Source organism: Schistocerca nitens, chromosome 3 (genome assembly GCF_023898315.1).
Source record: "Schistocerca nitens isolate TAMUIC-IGC-003100 chromosome 3, iqSchNite1.1, whole genome shotgun sequence".
Taxonomy (NCBI): domain Eukaryota; kingdom Metazoa; phylum Arthropoda; class Insecta; order Orthoptera; family Acrididae; genus Schistocerca; species Schistocerca nitens.
Window position 1 is genome coordinate 913,077,640 of NC_064616.1, and position 22,635 is coordinate 913,100,274.

The 22,635-nt window shown below is 37.4% G+C and overlaps 1 protein-coding gene across 2 annotated transcripts in view; it reads right to left on the reverse strand.

Moving 5' to 3' along the window:
- The window catches only part of LOC126248971 (uncharacterized), a 45,489-nt gene extending 31,006 nt beyond the window's left edge, over window positions 1–14,483 (reverse strand). Inside the window, exons 1-2 of one of the 2 annotated variants that reach the window (XM_049950524.1) lie at window positions 14,332–14,483; window positions 1,390–1,567 (exon numbers count right to left, since the gene is read on the reverse strand). In XM_049950524.1, the coding sequence (XP_049806481.1) occupies window positions 1,390–1,560 (171 nt within the window). In that variant the 5' untranslated portion in view covers window positions 1,561–1,567; window positions 14,332–14,483. Of the gene's footprint in view, window positions 1–1,389; window positions 1,568–8,135; window positions 8,311–14,331 lie in introns of those variants that run through there. The other variant, XM_049950523.1, reaches the window with a different exon arrangement.
- Between the last annotated feature and the right edge of the window lie 8,152 nt (window positions 14,484–22,635).

Below are 22,635 nucleotides of genomic sequence, written 5' to 3' on the forward strand. Positions count from 1 at the left end.
GATGCCTTATAAAATTAATGAGAGCAAAATAACTGAGCTCTAAATTAAAAATACTGTAGCATCTCACTGTACATGCACAAGGCAATATATTAATAAGTTTCTATGAGTGAAATCAATTGTCAGAAAATCCAAAGTAACCATCTTTGTAATACTACTGGGTGTAATGGAGTCTGTACAACATAATATAAACACTATTTTTACTATGCAAGCTGGTCAATAATTTCACATTTTCGTGGACAGATGTCACTGCTAACACAAGTTGGTGTTAGAATCATGTGCCGCCATCTGTTAGATGACAATACATGAAAAATGACAATATGCTATTTAGTTTTGATAGCCATTTCAGTAATCTACGCTACATGATTTCTGCTCAGGTGGAAAATTTGTTACGTTGTTCAGTAATTTTATTTTTGAACATAAATTGGGTCAACAAATTTAATATCTGTTCCTGATTATCACCAATAATACACAGCAAAATATGTTAAAATCCTGAGAAATTCCATGGCACAATTGTACACAATCATCAAAGGTCAATTCACGAAATAATGCAGCCCACAGGTCAGGCAGATAAAATGGCAATTAATATTTTAAATTATGGTGGCAGCGAAAAAATTGTTTTATTTTCATTTTATTTTCAGGGTGCTGCGAATGATGACAGTGGACAATATGAAGGTGAGGCTTATAACTTCGAAACTGTGGTTGAAACAAGATCCAATGAACTTTTTGGGTCAAGTTGCCATCATCAGTGAGACCTGGATTCATGATAACAACCAAGAATCCGGAGTAAAATCAAAACTATGCACTGCTTCCAATGAAAGTGCTCCAATGAAAATGAAGACATCAGCCATAAACGTTGCGGTGAAGATTTTTTGGAATGTGTATGCTTAACAGAATATGAAAAAATAATACTTGACAACACTGAAGTGAGAAACTGGATTGGTTCAAGAAGAGTGTGTCACCAAAACAGACCAGTAAATTCATTTGGAGTTATCACCACAAAACTACATGAACTGCTACCACACCCTTTATGTTCACTCAACCTTGCTTTGGTGATTTCTTGTTTTCACATATGAAGAAATGGCTCATAGGTACGTAATTCTACTCAAATGAGATGGACACTGTCAAGACAGAGGAATATTTTAAGGAGCTTGCTTGACAATTCCCACTTTTTGGAGAGGTTAAAAGTGGCTGGGGCATTGGGACAGTGAATATCTCTAAAAGGACAATAAGAAATGAATTTTTTGGAAAAACTGGTGTCATCATTCCTAACATAAGTACTTACTGAACAAGGTGCGCATATTCTATGAGAAATGTACACTGCTATCATTAACAAATTAGCTGGAGAATAAGTTCATAAATATGTAAATGTAAATAAATAATATACATTACCAAGGCTGTCCACTCTTTTTCGAGTTGTGCTCTTTCCTTCAGCTCTTTTAAACGCCTCTCACGGAGTTTGTCAATATCATCCAACTCCTTTAGTTCTTCATCCAACTTTCCCTCAATTTCCTCAGCAACTTTAAGAACTGTGCTAGCCAAATTAGACTGAACTGGATCCATGTTGTTTCTATACAACAAATAAAGACATTATCAACTTTTTCAACATAACAATTCAAATTATTTTTATAGCACCAACAGCACCACCAACAAATCAAACCACAAATAAACAAGGTTTGAAAAAGACTAACCATAGCACTGCCAATGCACTTTTAATAATCTTACCTACCAATGCAAATGGGAGGAGTGTGGCATTATGGGCAGCATTTTTTTAAAATAAAAACATTGTTAATTGTTGACTTTTAAAGACATACTGATGTGGAAGTAATTTCCTGAATCTGACAATACTGAATATGACAATTGCTGAGGGAAGTCACGTCTGCTACTAAGACTTAAATTTTTGTGTTACGTTGAACTGAAAAATTTAAAACAATTATGGAACCTGGTAGAACAGTTCATTAAAAACATTTTTTTTCAAACTTTTAAAATATAAAGCACACGACTACATTATAACATTTTCAAAAGATGGGCAATAAGTATCCACATCGGCATTGCTAGGGCTACACCTGGAGATCCTTTTAGCGCTGAGCTTCAAGAAATTACTAAATATTAAGAGACAAATAGAATTTTGGATCCTTTAAGATAGCTGTACTGAAATTTACAAGGTTAAATTAGTGAAAATGGTAGATTTCAAGGACAAGTCACTGCTGGCCAACAGTTGCAGGAAACATTAACATGTATTGTAACAATTACAGATAAGCAGCTCCTGTAAAATGTGCGTTATTTATAATCAACTTCAAAATCATTCAAAATATGTATTTGTGCTTGGTTACCTCAATGTCAATTTCAAAACTGCAATTACTAAGAAAGAAACTATTTCTCAATCACCACCCCCCCACAGTACAAGAGTATCAAATACAGACAAGGGAGTAAAAACAATCAACCATACAAATTATCTGTGAAAAATGACCGACACTTGTGCAACAGACACTGGTTTTTTTCAGATCATAAGACAAATTTGCACATGAAATGGGGCTTTATATCAAATGATTGCACGATCAATAACTACCGTGTAACAAAAATCAATGAATGCAACATCAGGACTTTCAATTGCATACTAAAAAAGTAAATTGGGAAAAGGTGTCCCAAAATTATTATAGCAATACGTTGATCCATTTTTTTCAGCTATACATATTGCACAAAATACTACCAAAAATAAATGTAATTCAAATAATGTGCAAATCCCACAAAATGAAAGTAACACCCAGTGACTAAAACAATTTAAAAAAAAAAAAAAAAAAAAATTAATTGAAAAGTAAAACATACTATCCTCCTAATGGAAATCAAGACAAGATAATCAACATTCAAACAGTGACTACACTGATATCATTCAGTATATGAATATTCTCAACAAACATTTAACCATCAACAGCAAAACCACATCATATAAAAGATGGTACACAAGAAAATAAAACTAAAGACCAATCTCATTGATATTTATCCTAGATTATAAAAATAATTTAAAGATTCGTGAATGGAAAGTTATCTAACTTCTGAAGAAATACATGTGAATAACAAAAAGTGCCTCAGGAAAAACATTACCGACACAACCATCTTTGGACTTCCTTTTAGGAACTCTATAATGTTCTAGAACACAAGAAGTGGCAACTATGACTGGTTCCTAGATTTTTCTACATATGATAGACCAGGATTTGTATTTTCTGAAATTATAGCAAACTGGTATACATGTAGTTTCACCAACTACAGTTTTTGTCTTTCAGGCAGGTAACATAAATAAAAATTACTTTTCAGAATACAGGAAAATTCAGTTATTGTATACCCATTATTGTATTAGGCTGTATAGCAGCAGAATCAGCATTTCCGAAAATACTAGCCTTTTTCTTTCACACCATTTTGACTCGGTACCACAACAACGCGTATTAATGAAAGTGTGATCATATGGATTAGTATCGAATGAAATTTCTCATTCCATTGAGGATTTCCAGTTTGGGAGGATGCACCAAGTTACCTTGCACAGACAGTTGACAATAGGTGTAGCATTAACTTCAGGCTTGCCCCAGAAAAGTGTGTTGGGACTTAAGCTGTTCCTGTTTTGCATTAATGAATTGGCAGACAAATTTATGATGGCACAATCCTAAGGTTTTAATTATCACCCCAAAAAATAAATGAGTATTATTGATTTGTTCATTTGTGATTACATGTCTGCAGTCCTGGTACACACTGAAATCCCCATGTGACAGTGCCTTAGCATGCACTACATGAACCAAAACAAAATGGTGCAGCCCACTAATAAAGTGTAGTACAGTACAGTAATTCATTTTCTGCATATGATGCATCAATTTATACTGAGCTGCTGGAAGTGTCAGACAACAATACAATATCATATGACAGCAATTAGGTAGCATAGGCACTTCTAGTCCCATCAGACAAATTGAATAACAAACATGGTAGATCATTTCTCTGTGAATCACTAGGAATTTCAAGAGAAGTGATGGCCCTGGAGCTCTAATGTCAGCACATCGCAACTGAAGCAATAGTGGAAAAAGTGAAAATCAGTCACATATCAATCTTCAACATCTTGCACAATATCTTAAACTTGACAAGTGCCACCACCCACCAGGTTTTGCAATTGCTCACATCCACTTAAAATGTCTGCCAAACTGTGGCAGCAGCTGTATCAGACCAATTAAGACGACTTTTTTAGCTGCCTAATAACCGTGGACAAGTTCTGGGTGTATCTCTATGACCAAGACAAAGGGCCAAAGCAAATAGTGGAAATGGGATGATTCGTCACTGCCATCATTGGGCAAGCAGATGCTGATCATTTTCTGGTATTGTGATAATGTAGTGCCCGTATGTGACAAACCTTCACAGGAGCATATTACTGAAATATCCTGACAAAGTCTTAGAAGGCTATCAAGATTAAGCACTGTAGTATGATTTCCAAGGGGGTATTTTTGCTCCATGACAATGTAACAGCTCATACTGCACAAGATACAGCTACAGGTACTGCTTGTTGGGCTATTAAATTTTGAATCACCTTTTATTTTCTTGACATGGTACCTAGTGAATTCATCTTTCCTCAGACAAGAAAAATCACATGGTAGGTATGTTTAGAACAGCAAGGTGATTTTTGAGTTTGACCTTTTCCTAAATAGCCAGAAAGCAGAGTTCAGCAACTTAAGTCTAGGCCAGTAATCCATCATTGGGAAAAACTTGTAGCACTAATGGGTGGATATGTAGAAAAAGAACAACATTACCACAAAAAGTTTCATGACAACCTGCTCAGTTTTTTTAAGTTATAATTAAAACTTTACACTAAGGTGATGAAAGTAATGAAATACCTCCTAATATCAAGTTGGACCTCCTTTTGCCCAATGTAGTGCAGCAACTTTATATGAGATGGACTCAACAAGTCATCTGAAATCCCTTGCAGAAATATTGAGCCATGCTGCCTCTATAGCCATCCACAATAGCACAAATGTTGCCAATGCAGGAACCTCTCGATTATGTTCCATGGGTGGCCAAATCATTCGCTTGAATTATCCACAACGTTCTTCAGACCAATTGCAAACAATTATAAGCTGCCGACACAGTAGCCCACATCATTTTTCGGGAACATGAAGTCCACGAATGGTTGCAGATGGTCTTCAAGTTGCCTAACATAACCACTTCCAGTTGATCATCAGTTCAGACAGATCAGAGGACCCAGTCCATTCGATGTAAGCACAGCCCACACCATTCTAGCGCCACCAGCAGCTTTCACAGTGTCTTGTTGACAACCTGAGTCCACCCTTTAACCCTACAATCAGCTCTTAGCAACTTAAATTGTGAACTCATCCGACTAGCCCACAGTTTACAGTCATCTATAGAGTCCAAACGATACAGCCACAAGTGACACTGCAGATGGTGTTGTGCTGTTAGAAAAGTCACTCCCATCAGTCATCTGCTGCCATAGCCCACTAACACCAAACTTCACTGCACTGACATAACACACACAGTCACTGTTCATCCCACATTGATTTCTGTGGTTATTTCGCAGTCTTGCTTGTCTGTTAGCACCGACAACTCAATGCAAATGCGCTTGCCCTCTGCCGTTAAGTGAAGGCCACGGATGCCGAGTTGCCTTTGATGAGAGGTAATGCTTGATATTTGATATTTTCAGCACACTTGTGATGCGGGATCTCTGAATATTGAATTCAACAATGATTCCCAAAATGGAATGTCTGATGTGTCTTCCAGCTTGAACTACCATTTCGCGCACGAAGTCTAATTTCCATCACACGACCATAATTGCCTGAGTACAATTGACAGCTCTGCCAACGCATTGCCTTTTTATACCTCGCATATATGATACTACCACCATCTGTATATGTGCATAACACTGTCCTGTGACTTGTCACCTCAGTGTATAGTACTACTTGCTAAGACCACCTACGGCTTTTTGCAGATGATGCAATTATCTGCAGTGAATTACTGCCTGTAAAAAGCTGCACAAATATAGTCAGACGTCAATAAGATTGCAAGGTAGTGCAGCAACTGGCACTTAATTTCAATGTGTAGAAATGTAAAACTTTGCACTTTACAAAATGCAGAGCAGTAGTATCCATAGCTGGGCAACTTTAATCAAAAAGTTAACTATGCTAATTGTTAATACATTACCAAAAAAGTAAAGTTTGTTTAAACATTAAAGCATAACTTTATAAGATCATTAACTTGCAACAGTAAAATTTATGTCTTCTTTTAACTGGATTACTGCTACTCCACTGTCAATATCTCAATGCCCAAGACTGATTTTTCTTGAATGGACCCCGATTTTGTCAAATAGTAGGTACCTGATTAACAGATTCAGAGAAGGTTAACAGAAGTAACATAGACTTAACATTTTTTAAAATTAACTTAAAAGTTAATCCATTACTCTAAAAGTTAACTTTGTTACTTAACAATTGACAGATTAATGGCCTTGTGCCCAGCTATGGTAGTATCCCACGACAAATATGTTGGTGCAGCAATTTGATGCAATATGAGAGACTGATCGCAGTTTCTGTCACAGGTAAAGTAGGTGGTACATTTTGGTTCACTTGGATACTGGAGCAATGCACAGTAAGCCTTCTTCGGAGACTGCTCACAAAATATTTGGGCCTGTCATCCTCTAATATTACTGAAGTGTGTGGAATACACACAAAATAGGGTAATGGGCGGCACCATTAGTCTCAAGTCTGTCTGATTTGCACAGAGCAAGTTTGATCGACTTGCTAAGAGTGTCATGGAAATGCTGAAAAACCTAAAAATGAGACTAATAATTATGCACTTAAGCAATAATTCCTCCTGTATCCCACATGAAAATGGAATAGGAACAAACCAAATGTAGTACAATGCAAAGTACTTCTACCATATACTTCATACATGTGGTTTACTGGCACAAAACTGCTAAGTTACGAGCAATCCTGCCCTTCATACTGGTTTAGATGTAAAGGATACAATGAAGCTGATTTACAACAATTTCTGTGCAACAATGTGAGAAAAACAAATGTTTTACAAACACCTGTGTAGAGGTATATTAGAAGAAAATAATACAGATAAAAATATGGAAATAAAACGATATAATTGTGGAACGGATTCAGGAAACACATTGCACAAAGTTATTACAAGTACAATCTGATGATTATTTAATATGAGAGGAATACCCTTTGAACTATTGACCGAAAGACTGAGTAAAGGTTCTGTCTTAAGATTGCTGAGAATAATGCATATTTTTAGTCACAAACCACGCTACCCAAAGCTTTTGTGCAAAAATACCAATTCAGTTACAGAACACACACACACACACACACACACACAATTCCAACAGAACATGACCATCATATGCAGCCCCCAACCCCCTTCTATCTCATCCTTAATATATAACATCGCAACTTCATTTGCTGCTCGAACTTCATAAAAACCTAACATTACAGATCAGGTTAGAAATTGCACAAATGCAACTAGTTTTCACACAATTTCATGGAAATGAGTAAAAACGTTACGGCTCATAATACTGGAAGCAAGTGACACGGGCTGAGAAGTGTCAAACCAACTAGACTAATTCTTTCCCTATATTTTAAGGTCCTGAAGTTAACGCCTAGGATAAAATTCGACACAACATACACAACGCCTCACTAGACGAAGAGTTGTTATTGGTTGTAAAACGTCGTGCAGCTTTTATGTTAATTGTGTGGAGTACGTTATGGTTTCTGTCGGTCAGTGACAATGATTCTACATTCACTGTCAGTTTCACTGTATAAGCCAGTGCAGTAATACACCTACACACGCGAAATAATCAGTTTACCACAATGACTGTACAACAAACCAACCATCACCAAGCGCCAGTGAGCTCCTCGTAATCAAACATACCTACGCTCTAACAATGCAAATTACAGAGAAACACCAGGAACTATCACAAAAACTATTTTTTTACAACCTCATAAATACTACTAATAAATTGCAGTACCACTCCATATATGGCGTTCTCACATTTTAGCAAAAATGGGGGTTAGAAACTATAAAGTATATTACAACATAACTGATAACTTCAATACAATTACAAGCATAAATACATCAAATTAGTTTCAACTTACGTTCGACAAATAATTCATACACCAACAAAACCTTTACTACAGCTTCGATTCGCCGTATATAGTATCCGCAGCAACTCAACCAACCCGCCCACAACCCACCAAACTGACAGCCAGCGCAGTGCTGTTATGACGTCAAGACGGCAGGAAACGACAGCCTTCAATCTGGAACAAGTCCCGCCCATTCAACCCCCCCCCCCCCTCCAGATATCGAGTTGAGATAATATGGATCACAATTTTGTTTCAATTTTATTTTTGTTTTTTCTTGATGGCGATGTTCGCAATTCACATTTTCACGATAGACATTTTAATTTCCTTAATAATACGCTCTTTTGGCAGTGGTATCCAGAAAAATTGTAATTTGTAATAAATACTTATTTTTGTAATGTTTGTTTTATGGTTGACATATCTGTGATACTAAGACCTTTGATGTCGGAACTTGTGGCAAGGCCAGTGAGCTCAATACTAACCTGCAGAGACTACTACACGAAATAAAGCTGTAACGCGTGACTTAACACTCACCTTGTAAAACCGGGGCAAGGTGTAAAATTGTTCTGCTACATAGAAAAAATGCGATTACCATTTATGTACATTATATGACGTTGGGTGTGTTTAGCTTATAGTTCACTGTTAGCTATTGCTTTTACCTACTAACCTTTCCCTGCAAGACTAATTTTGCAAGTATTCTGCTGTGTTTACATACGTAATTTCCGCGCTGCCGCTAAGCTTGCTGAGAAACTATGCTTCTCGAAAATCTTAACTATGTGCAACAGACTTTTTTTTTTTTGCTTTCACTTTTCGCATTTTATTTCCTGAATGACGAAACTATATATCAATACAAAATGACCAAAACATTGATATGAAGAATTTCTTATTATGATTACATTGGATATGGAGCGAACTTTCACACAGTAACACATTTCATGCAAAGGCCCCATGAGAGCGCGAGGGCGCCTTTAATCTAATATGAAAGTCAACAGTAGTAATACGTCGTATTAACTGTGATTCGTGCATGTCTTCACAGTCTATGACAGAAGCTAGTGTACAAGCTTTGCCAAATACATTGGGTTGTTCAGCAAAGAAACAACAAACAGAATTTATAAGCGTGTCATAAAAATGGTTTTGAGTTTAAGGTAAATCTCACTAGAGCAGAAGGAAAGCATTTTTCTGTATGCTGCACTATTTTCATCACTGCTACAGATGGGTGAAGCAAACCACCTCCATCAACCTTCATGGTAAGGGCAGCTTGATTTGCCACAGGAGTCTTGCAGTGTGATCGTTTGGGCACATGTAGGGGTCAGTAATAAATTTGATGCACTCATCACATCTTAACATTTGCATAATCTTTCTCACAACATATCCTGATGCATAATAAATAATATTCTCCTGGTTGAATCAAGAGTCTCAAAGAAACTAGTATCTTCACTATCATCAGCGAACTCATAACTTTTCTTCTTATGGCACATGAATGCATGAACACTGAGAGTTCTCAATGTCGTCTACATTACTCATGTCACTTGCAGTAACATTTTTCTTGAAGAACATTGTTCTCAGAGCAGACTGGAACTGAATTGTGGTGGGGTTGTTGTTCCAACGAAACCTAGATCTGATGCAAGAAGAAAAGAGTTCTAGATGATCTTGTGAAAGTTTGTACATTAAAAAATACTTTAGAGGTTCGCTACACCAAAACAAACTCCCCAGAAATGCTTCTAAAACCATTTATGCACATCATAACTCACAGCACAAATGTTTTTCGTGGATGTACTAATGCACACACACCATCAGTCCTTAATATTTGAATGAAGCTTTCTGCTGGACAAAGAAATTCAATCCTAAAATTTACGTTTTCAGTTCTTAATTATTGTTTAAAGCATGTAGCATCAACATAGCCAGAGTTGCACATATAGGACAGTTTTTCAATAATTCTGGTGAATTTTGCAGTGTCAGAGGCGTCCTGACAATCTGGGTGCTGGGAACACTCTACAAATTCAATGGCAGTACCAGCACTGGAGCTCATTGTCTGGGCTGCTAAAAAAGACATTCATTTTCTTATTATAGAAATTCACATGTGAACCAGAGAGTGAATTGGCACATTTTAAAAATTCACACTGTAGCAGATAAAGTAACTTCAAAACAAAGTCCCACTTCACATCTCCATCTTCACAGTTAATAATTTTCTTTCCAGCTAAATGTTATGAACTAATTGCAGCGTGTGGCATGGACAAGAATTGCATGAACATTACTGTAATTGGCAAGATACTTGAAGTGAGGGGCAAAATTTTCCATATTCAGTGAGCACCCAAGGTACTTCAGTGTCTGTCTGGTGACAGAAACTCCATCACACGTCACTGATCTCATAATAATACCTACAGAAAACAGTTTCGGTATAAAACCTCTCACATTTCAGTCATTATATCTGATGACAGTTTATTCACAAAGAAATATGCAATTGGGTACTTAAACTTTTCAGTGTATGACATTATCTGAAAAAACTTAGCTTCAGTAGCCAGTTCTTTTGCATATATATTCACAATGTTGCCCAGATCGACATAGCTTGCATATACTTTTTGTTGTTGTTCCTAACAAACTGCTTCCTAATTGACATGGTATCAAATATAAGTCACATTCTTTAAGACATCATTTGTCGCTGATGATATATTTTACATAGATGAAAATCTCTTGTAGATAGCCAGGTTAACAATTTACTGATGACACTCAACCACGAAGAATACTGGTGTGGGGATAAAGAAACAGAGCACACAAATCTATATACCCTAGGAGAATAGAAATGTAGAAGAGGGCAAATTGGTTAGTTCACTGTATTGCATGCTTTGCTTCTTTGCATCACTGTTTCTCAATAGGGTCACTGGATATTCCATGTCAAATCAACACACTGATTAAGTTTTATGTCCTCAGATTCTGATGAAACTAGGTATACCTAGTGTCCCTACATTGTTATGAATGAAAACCATAAAATTCTTTTTCTTGATTTAATTAAAAATTTAATAAGCCTTGAATTTTCAAATTTTTGTCAAAAGTTACTACAACCTGGAGTAATAAATTTCATTTTCCCATTAACAAGATGAGATACAGACCTGGAAAATGTGTTACTTTTAAAGCTCTTTAGATGGGTTTTTCATTTGGTATGTAACATGATGGAGTGTACAAATAATTTTCTTAATTTAAATAAATTTTAATTTCCTAAAAAAGCCATATTTTTAACATTTTAAAAAAATAATAAAATTTTGTTGCACCATACTCTCACAACTCAAAGTTCCATTTTGGGATGATCATGGGATCATATGCTGAAAAATCTTCATTTTCCATGACTCGTGTGAAAAATGATTTTCATAGAGGTGCTTCATTAGGAAATCACCAAATTAATTTTAAAAAATTTACTTACAACATGACATTTATGAACAGCTGTGTATCAAATTACACATGGTAAATAACTAAAGGCTTTGTTGGTTTTGTCCGTCATTTTCAGGCAAGGTGTCTATTCGGCCAGTTGTAGTCAATGGGATCACCTTACATAAAACATCCACCACACAAATCCTCATGACATCTGGCTTCTACCGGTATACACAAGAAGGAGATGGATCATGTAGATGAAGAAATGTAATCTTCAGGTCATCTTCTTCATCTTCCCCCAAAATGTATGCAAGCCTCCAGTTGTTATACACTGTAATTCTGTATCCATTTATACCTGTCAAGGACAGGGTTTAGTGGTCAGGATTAGTGGTCTCTGAAACTACAGGAGTGAATGCATGAGACATTGAGTCCCTGGAATTGTTAATGCAGTGCTGAATGGACTGTTTAGAAATGTGGCTCTCTCTGTATTCATCCGGACTTACATTTGTTAAATGTACTCCAGAGATATTTTCCACTGCCCATTTGAAAAGCCGCTAAGCTATAAGAATTTGACTGCCATGTGAATGTTGCAAACTTCCTCATGCTGTGAACCTCTTGACGGTGCCACCAACTCCATCACAAGCCCCTTTCCATGAGCTGTCGCTGAAACACTTCATTCAGTCTTTCTGCCAAAATGCTTGATGAAAAAATAAATTAAAAAAGTTTTCTTGTTTTTGTACTGAGCGGCAGCACCATCAGAAATGTAATATTTTTTAGGTTCCAAGTGTTTTCTCACGAATACAATGAGCTTTATCTTTTAGCAGTAGATAACCGCAGTGTTATATTCAAGACAGTCTGAAATAACAACATAACCGAGATGTTCTGCTACTATTTCTCCTTTGTAATACACAAAAAATGGGTGAACAATGCCTCGCTGACTTGTGCAATGATAGCTCTGGACGTCATCCTGCATCAAAAATGAGTAGTTTTCTGCAAAATCACAGTACACAGCAAACTGTGAATCTTGTAAGCTTTCTCAGGTGTGTTTCATAAATGAACTTTGTTGTTCTCCAATAAAGTCATGACAGAACAACATATACAGCTTATTGCAAAATAAAGTGATGAGTCTGAATTGATTTTTGCAATGTTCAAAAATGGTTCAAATGGCTCTGAGCACTATGGGACTTAACATCTTAGGTCATTAGTCCCCTAGAACTTAGAACTACTTAAACCTAACTAACCTAAGGACATCACACACATCCATGCCCGAGGCAGGATTCGAACCTGCGACCGTAGCAGCCCCGCGGTTCCAGACTGCAGCGCTAGAACCACACGGTCACCGCAGCCGGCTTTTTGCAATGTCTTCAATTTACATCTGCCCACAGAAATATACTGTCGGAAGGTGATATTGTCAATCAGCTTATCTTCAAATGCCTTCTGGAGTATGATCTAGATTTCCTCATTCCCAGGACATGAATTACAGTCTCCCAATTGGCAATCTATTGATGGTGGATTCCAGAAAGCCTTTACAAAACATTGTTTATATGCCTGTATTTCTCCTCTTGTTACTGAGTTCAATCTTATATTTTCAGTCATAAGTTTCAAATTTTGGTGAATGGCACATACACACACCATTTGCGTACCACAGAGGCCTGCTGGAATGCAGTTTTTAGGCCTCAACTCTGCAAACTTGGAAAAGCTATCAGGCTTTATACGAAAATTTTCTGTCAACACCCAGATTACCCCTTTTAAATTACAAAGAACAAGTCTTTCTGGAACTTTAATTTTCTGACCGCCGCTGTCTTTCATTGAAACACAATCCTTTACTCCAGGAATGGCTCTGCTTGTGTCGTGTCTCTCATAGAATGAACGAATGGTGTGGACAGTTTCTACTGGCAGACATTTTTGATCTGGATTTTCCAAAGCCCTCTGTTCTGTAACAGCTGACTTGCTTGTCGAACCATGTCGTTTGGGGGACTGAACTCCTGCATTATCTTTCTTACACTCCATAATTTAGTGATTTCCCTAAATCACTCCAGGCAAATGCCGGGATGGTTCCTCTGAAAGGGCACGGCCGACTTCCTTCCCCATCCTTCCCTAATCCGATGAGACCGATGACCACGCTGTCTGGCCTCCTTCCCCAAACCAACCAACTCCATAATTTAAGTAGGCATGTTAAAATCGTGATTTCTTTTTTCTGCTGCTTAAGTTTGTGAAGTTGGTCTTCAGATGGTTTAAAACTGCATTTTCTGACACCTCATTGTCACTTTCAGAAAGCTCTGGTAGCCAAACAGATTTCTTTTCCTAGCAGAATCGATTCTTTTCCTCTTTCCTGTACAATATTTCTTAGATGCTATCTTTTTCGTATTTACAGGCGACTGTCGTAACTCGAAGGCAATCGTTGAGGGACTGCAAACCTGTGCTTGAGAGGTAAAAATGGGATTGGAGGCTCACTCCATATTGTGGTCAGCATCTACCATCTACCAAGTTTCTTTCCACAGCTCTCTCAAACTTGTGCAATTTTCAGCATTTCATGAAAAAGTGTACACATCCATTCTGGGACAGTTCTAAGTCCTTTTGTTGGGCAACTATATTTCACAGTTCCCAAAGGACTGAAGCAAAGTAAAATTACATATCTGTCACTTTCTCTATGTCGTTATCTTAATATCCAAAATCAGCAACACATGGAATTTGGAGAAAAAATTAAATCACTACAGTAAAGGATTTTATGTTCCCTGATTTCACGTTTTTCATGATTGTAAGCTATACATTCGTAGCCCCTGTGAAAAATCTATAAGATCAATGCTAAAACTTCCTTGAATTTACCTTTCTTCCTAGTAAGACTTACCTCGATTCTACGTTCTTGATATGGTACACACTGCACGTGGTGGGCAAAACTTCAGCGATAGCGAACCGCGGGAAGTGATGTAATTCACAGAAGTTACCACTACAGACGTCTTTGACTACTGAGAAGCGTCTCGCGGGCCCCGAGGAATCATGACGTCACATCATGACATGACGTCGTCTCTCACGCTAGCCAATATCGCTGGTAGTTTTCGAAACGCGGATATTCTTTGAACATGACATGCTAATGCCACGTGCGTCTCGCGGGTCCCGAGGAATCGCTTCATGACGTCATCAGAAAGGCTGAAAGCGTGAAAGCGCTGCCTGGTGACTAGACCTGTTAACAACTCTGTTGATGTAAGTGACGTCAAAACAGCGTTTATACAGACCTGCCTTCAGCTGTTGTTTTGGAACGTCAAATCAATCCAGATTGTTTGAATGAATCTTCCGTTAACAGAATTAAATGTAGAAAGAAGGTTTGAATGCGAATAATCTGGATTATGGTCACATAATAATCCGCAGCGTAGTCAAAGTTACATATTAGAGTCTTACGTGATTGATTGAAGCCAACTGATTACAAATTATTGGTCGAAAGGCAGAGTGATTTATAGCATAACACATATTACGCATTGAGGACAATGTGTCTAAATGTTTGTAACACATTAACTGCAGCTTACTAATGTAGACTAACTACCACTGAGACGTTTGCAGCACGAATTTGTCTTTGAACCCATACCAGCTGTAGCAAATGCGGAAAAACGAATCAAATATGGTAAAGGATACGTAGTGGAACGCCCATTGCATCTTTCCAGTTTGTGTACGATATCTGTACGTAATATGCATCAAAACACGTCGGATGCTTGTTCATTTTCTAATATATGTTTTTGTGGATGACCTAGTAGTTTTATTATTTTTTAATTATGAGAAATGCGTTAAATGTGGGAAAATACATTTAAATACGCCGCAAACAAATATTAAGGCAAAGCCACACATCTGTCTGTTACCACAACCTTTATTTCTCATTCGCTGTGTTCCACAACTGTCAACGAAATTATCGCTTTTCACCCTAATCTATACCCCAGACTATGCTACAAATAAATTTATAACTCCAGCCAAGGTTTCTTGGGAAAAGGGGGGGGGAGGGGGCGAAATAGCCAGGCTTTCTAGGAACATGGGGGGGGGGGGGGGGAGGGGGCGAAATTCAGTATAGTGCTCTAGCCCATATATGTGCTCTTGCCCAGTGTGTGTTACCGATATGCTTAAATTTTGATCGTTGTTTTCTGTAAACAGCTATATGCCATCTTCCTGTGTGTAGTTTCCCAAAAATCCAGTTTATGTGATCTTAAGATAAAAAGAGCTCACTGTGGGAATATTAATAGATCTAAGCAATACTGACATCTCCAAATTGTAAGACTGCTACAGATGCAAGTCACTGACTGTCAGAGTGTATCAGTGGGAGAAAACATTTGAAGTAAATCATGAAGCTTTAGGTTAGTTCAACTATTACTTCTTAATGTAGTAAGCAGTCACAATTATCTTCTGTATTTTGATGTATATACATACTACACAAGCAACCAAATGGTACCTGGTGGAGGGTACCTTGTACCACTACAAATGTGATTTCCCTAAATCACTCCAGGCAAATGGCAGGATGGTTCCTCTGAAAGGGCACAGCCGACTTCCTTCCCCGTCCTTCCCTAATCCGATGAGACCGATGACCACGCTGTCTGGTCTCCTTCCCCAAACCAACCAACCACTACAAATCATACTCTTTCTTGTTCTACTCGCAAATAGAGAGAGGGAAGAAAGGCTATCTACTATCCGAGCCCCGTTTTCTTATGCCCTCTAAATTTTCTCAATAGCGTTATACAAAAAGAACATTGTTTCCCCTCCAGGGATTCTCACATGAGTTTGCCAATCATCTTCATAATACTCGCACATAGTTTGAAACTACTGGTAACCTATCTAGCGTCCAACCTCTGAGTTGCTTCAGTGTGTTGCTTAAATCTGACCTGGATCTCAAACATTGGAGCAATACTCATGAATGTGTCACATAAGTGTTCTATACAGGTGGTGTAAGTGATCTTCCCTTCATTTCCAGTCACAAAAGATATTCATCTTCACAGAGGAAGGAAGTTCAAAAAAATGGTTCAAATGGCTCTGAGCACTATGGGACTCAACTGCTGAGGTCATTAGTCCCCTAGAACTTAGAACTAGTTAAACCTAACTAACCTAAGGACATCACAAACAACCATGCCCGAGGCAGGATTCGAACCTGCGATCGTAGCGGTCTTGCGGTTCCAGACTGCAGCGCCTTTAACCACACGGCCACTTCAGCCAGCCCCGAGGAAGGAAGTAATGACTATGACAGCTAGAAATGTTTTTTTTATTCAAGTTCTGTTTTTCTCTCATACTTCGTACAAAGCAGTGAATACCGTCAGCCCTGCATAAAATGATAAAATTAAAATCCTGTTAATTTGAACCGTAGTGTTAACTAGCATATGCATCCTTGAGTCGAAACATTTCGTTTAATTACAATTATAGAAGGAGAGGCTAATCAAATAATTTTTTTATTTTGTATTTTTTTAATATCTTAGGATTTTCAGTTTTCTGCCTGATGTTTAGCAGCAACCTATTGAAGACTTTCGATCCGAATGTTAAATTCCATTCTGAATCATAGGCATGGATGTATAGTCCACATGGACATTGTTTTTACTTCCAGTATTTTGCAAGTTCATTTAACTGAACGGAGTAAAATTACCCCTATTATGGACAACAAATACTATTAGGGAGTAAATATGTTGACATGTAAGTGAAAGACTCCGAAGGGCCCTGAAGAGACTTCTGTAAGAAGCTGCGCTATCGATTTTACACAATAGTTTTACTCACATGGATAAAAAATTCTATTGACTTGCCACATCAGATTTGAATAAAATTGCAAGCTTTTCATAACAGCCTCCATCACCATCACCAGTACTGGTACTGGTATGTAATGGTATGGTGTACTGTAGCAGCTCATTAAGTGTTTCAATTGAATTGATTCTGCATTATTTCTCTTCCCCATGTCCTTGACATTAATGCTAATAAGTTATGTTCTTGTACGGTAATTAGTTTCCACATTATAACATGTTAAATATAGAAAGTTTAACTGTAACCAAGCAGTAGTTTTCTTTGATGACAATATCAGTTCCAGCGCACAACTGAATTTCAAAATCTGTCTTGTGGGGTGAAAATCCATTACTGCTGCTATCTTGTGCTGACAATGAGATGATTTTCATAGAAATACCGAATTATTTCATTTGTAATACAGTTTCATAGTTTTTGTAGTTGCTCATGATCTTTACACTTGCGTGCAATGGATGTAGCATTGGCATACAGAACTATCCTTGAATTTGGGGAGCAGTATTTTGTCATTTACATAAATCAACAAAAGAAAGTATCCCAGTACAAAGTCCTGGGTACCCTGTATTACATATCAGCAATGTTAGAACTGTGTGTGTCACTCACCATCCTTAAGAGTGAAAACTGATTTGTGTTAGATAAGGTTTTATTAAACTGTGAACAATTATCAGCATAAATACCCAGCTGTTTTCCCAGAGTATTTACTGTCTCTCTCTACAAGCAATTGATAGAGATTAGCTAAAAAAATATCTGTACTTTCAGATGGAGGTCTTTCTATACCTAAAATTGTTTCCTTTCCCATCTATATCTTATCACAGAAAGTTCAGCAACACCTTCAACACGTAAGGAATTACATCTTTGAGCACCAATTATTGCCACTTTTTGCAACATCACCATAAGGTTTGATATCCCTAATGAAAGATGATCAGAAATTCTTTGTTAATGGGTGCATAATAAGATTCTTTTTTGGTATACCAGTGCTCACAAGGGAACCTCCCCATCGCACCCCCCTCAGATTTAGTTATAAATAGGCACAGTGGATAGGCCTTGATAAACTGAACATAGATAAATTGAGAAAACAGGAAGAAGTTGTGTGGAACTGTGAAAAAATGAGCAAAATATACAAACTGAGTAGTCCATAGGCCACATAGGCAACATCAAGGAGAATGTGAGCTCAGGAGTGCCATGGTCCCGTGGTAGCGTGAGCAGCTGCAGAAGGAGAGGTCCTTGGTTCAAATCTTCCCGCGAGTGAAAATTTTCTTTCTTTATTTTTGCATAGTTATTATCTGTCCGTTCGTTCATTGACGTCTCTGTTCACTGTAATAAGTTTAGTGTCTGTGTTTTGCGACCGCATCGCAAAACCGTGTGATTAGTAGACGAAAGGACGTGCCTCTCCAATCGGAACCGAAAACATTTGATCGCAAGGTCATAGGTCAACCGATTCCTCCACAGGAAAACACATCTGATATATTCTATACGACACTGGTGATGACATGTGCGTCACATGACAGGAATATGTTGTCGACCCACCTAACTTGTACACTTGGCGAATGGGTAAAAAGATTCTTCTACCTTGCCCGATTTAGGTTTTCTTGTGGATGTGATAACCACTCCCAAAAAAGTGATGAAAACATAAGAGTTTGTCACATAAACTGAAAATAAAAAATTAAAGTTTTCACTCAATGGAAGATTTGAACCAAGGACCTTTCGTTCCGCAGCTGCTCACGTTACCACGAGACCACGGCGCTGCTGCGGGCCCATTGTCCTTGATGTTGCCTATCTTGCCATGAACTACTCAGTTTGTATATTTTGCTCACTTTTACACAGTTCCACACAACTTCTTCCTGTTTTCTCAATTGATCTGTGTTCAGTTTTTCAAGGCCTATCCACTGTGCCAACTTATAACTAAATCTGAAGGGGGTGCGATGGGGAGGTTCCCTTGTTAGTAATAACTGAAACATCTGGTTTATTAAAACATGCTATTATGTCCAAATCATTGTGCTTATTTCCTAGGCTCGTAAAGTTTTGGAGGATGATCTTGGTTTGCAGGTTGCATTGTATCCACATATTTATTTTTATTTTTTTGTTACCATAAATATCCCCATTAAACTAATCAGATGTGCTTGTCAAGCTGGGAAGAGGAAACAAAAAGGCCACACATGTACAAAATAATAATAAAAGGAAAGATTCCAAAAGAGTTCCTGATAGCAAAATCTAAAACTTAATTGTTTTTGGATATATTACTTCTTATATCCTTCATTCAAAAACTTAAGAAGGCTGTTAGTTTAGTGTCTTCAAGGCATAATGCTGTTGAGCATTGCAACAATCAAGTCTGAGATAGTAGTGTACTATGATACTACCTATGAACAAATTGATGCACAGGATGTGATGTGCACAGTTTAGTCTACCCATAAGGTGTTCCAGAAGATGTCCCTGCACTGTTCTATACTATCATGAATATACCTATCATTAGTGATATATTCATCACTGACAGAAAATTGAATAATCACATTTTTGCTTCAAGTTTCTGAAATGGCAGTTGATGAGACCATATCTGAAGAGACAGCTATCAACCCACACTTTCAGCATGAGGTAGGACTAGCAATTACCAGAATTCTGAAATGTGGATCTTGTGAACCTAGAGTTGCTCTAGGAAAACAAGTAAGATGTGACACGTGTCCCAGATCAAAGATGAGAAAATAAAAGGTTGCTGTATTAGTTATAGCATACAAATATGCAGTGAATGACAAGTTTGAAATGACTGTGTTCGCTGGCCGGGGTGGCCGAGCGATTCTAGGCGCTACAGTCTGGAACCACGCGACCACTACGGTTGCAGGTTCGAATCCCGCCTTGGGCATGGACGTGTGTGATGTCCTTAGGTTAGTTAGGTTTAAGTAGTTCTAAGTTCTAGGGGACTGATGACCTCAAAAGTTAAATCCTATAGTGCTCAGAGCCATTTGAACCAACCATTTGTTGACTGTGTTCAAAGCTATGTAGACTTGTTTAATTCCTGGTTTAAGTAATTCACATCATCTCATTGCTGTTTGCTGCTGTCATCCATTAATACCTGAATGTCAACAACTACTTTGTTACTTTAAAACCTTCAACATGTTCACTGTGGCTGACACAAAGGTAAATAAGAGCTACTAACACCATGCTTTTAAGTGTCATCCGCAGTGAACGTGCAAAACAAGAACATTTTTTCAATTTAAATGAAAGTCCTAATTCAGCTTCCTTTTTCAGGCATGTTTATTTTTAAATATTAAAACTGATGAGAGTTTCATTACTAGACCACTAATTTTGAAATCTGGATGACATCATCCCAGCACTGCAACAAAATGTGCACCATACACAACAGGTTCAATGCAATCTCTCCTCTCCACAAATTTACACCTCAGATGTGTTGTATGTCATATAATACTACAGTTAATTTTCCATATATCTGAGCAAAACCAGTTCTTGTGTGTCCAAGTTTATCTCATCTAGACATTGCACCTTTCCCTTAACTTTAGTGTGCTTTACAATAAAATTTGTATGAAAAGTTTTCCGTGTAAATTACCTATTCTACACATACAGCTAATGCTTGTGTAACCCAGTGTGCCATTCAGGTGGGTTTACTTGTGTGTCAATATAATTGTCAGGTTTGGTATGAAAGGGTTTCTTGAAATATATTCCAACATAAATTTTTTAGTATCTATTTTCAGTTGCAAAATATATTACGCACTGTCAGTGCCATTTCAATGCAAAAATTTTATATCATGCTGGGGAATATACCAATAACACAGTTCCAGCACACCTCAGAAATTTGATTTTCGTTGCTTCAACCAATGAGAATTACAGACCAAGTCTTGCACTGCCCTATTTTGTGTATTAACCCGTTGGCTGGCATGAAGGTGCCGGTGGTCACAGCAGACTGCTCTGCTGGGGCCAGCAGTGATATGGTAACAACCAGGTATCAGCAATTTTACACTTTAATCTTACTGAGGAAACATATTTACTTATATTTGATATTCCTTGCCATTTCCAGACTACTTTTTGGTCTGCAGTATTTTTATTTAAATGTCTTACAAAACCAAACGATTAAATGACTACAAATTTATTCATGAATTCATTTTTAGATACATATTTAACTGTGTAAAGGATAATTCCTGAAACAGTAATTAGCATTCTAGCTGTTCTTTTTAGCCACGAGTGTACAGATGCATATACTTCACACTCAAAGTTCCTAAATGTCTGCTTAACACATTGACTACCATGCTGCTCACAGCAGAACAGGACACTTAATGCTGTATGCCTGACCTGGTGGTGAAACATTCATTACTAATCATGTCAGGGTAAAGAAATGCAGAAGTTAAATCTCTCAGGGAGTACTGTAATCCAAAAATGTAAAATTATAACTAAAAAGGCCATTTCCAATTATGTCTACCAAGCAAATTATGCTTTCAGTCAGTGATTTCTTTTGCCATAAATGACTAGTGAACACACATGCCTGAGGAAGGTAAATGTTCATACTTTGCCTCTGAGAAGCAGCAAAGCCATTAGAAACAGCTATGCCCTTACTCCAATTTATGTTGAAATTATCACCTGGGAATTTTAATTAAATTTGGTCTACTATAACCAACATGATAAAGGAATCAAAAGAAACACACACACACTGAATTAATTTCTTTATTAACAACGCTCGGATTTCCACATCACCATAGAGGTACCAAGCTTGATGCGTTACTCGTTTTTTTTACATGGCGAGTTTCCCCAGTAGGCCTATAAACCATGAAACAGACAAAAAGCTACTTCTCGCTGTCTTTGGCAGCAATGGACTAGATTAGATTAGATTTACTTTCATTCCAATCGATCCGTAATGAGGAGGTACTCCAGGATGTAGAACATGCCAGAAAAACAGTAATACATGACAAATATTTACAACTGAAACAAATAAGCTAATGTACTTTCCACAGGTCCCAAGTGGAATGATCGTCATTTTTTTTAATGAACACTATATGAAAGAATCATTTTAGAATCACTCACTTACTGAGATCACATTAATGCAATGAATTTAAAATTTAAAAAATTACGATGTAGTAAACATATAATACAACTACTACAATACCGGTACTTATTTACAATGATCACATTACAGCACTGAAATGGTGCAGATGTTTATATATATATAAAAATCAGTTGGTTCTACTGAGAAATTCATCAATGGAGTAGAAGGAGTTGGCCACCAATAAATCCTTTATGCTTCTCTTAAACTGAATTTCACTGGTTGTTAAGCTTTTTATGGCTGCTGAAAAGTTATTGAAAATGTGTGTTCCTGAATAATGCACACTTTTTTGTATAAGAGTAAGTGAGTTTAAAACAGAACAGTCGACACGAAGTATTCTGGACCAAGATGAAACTGAACTAG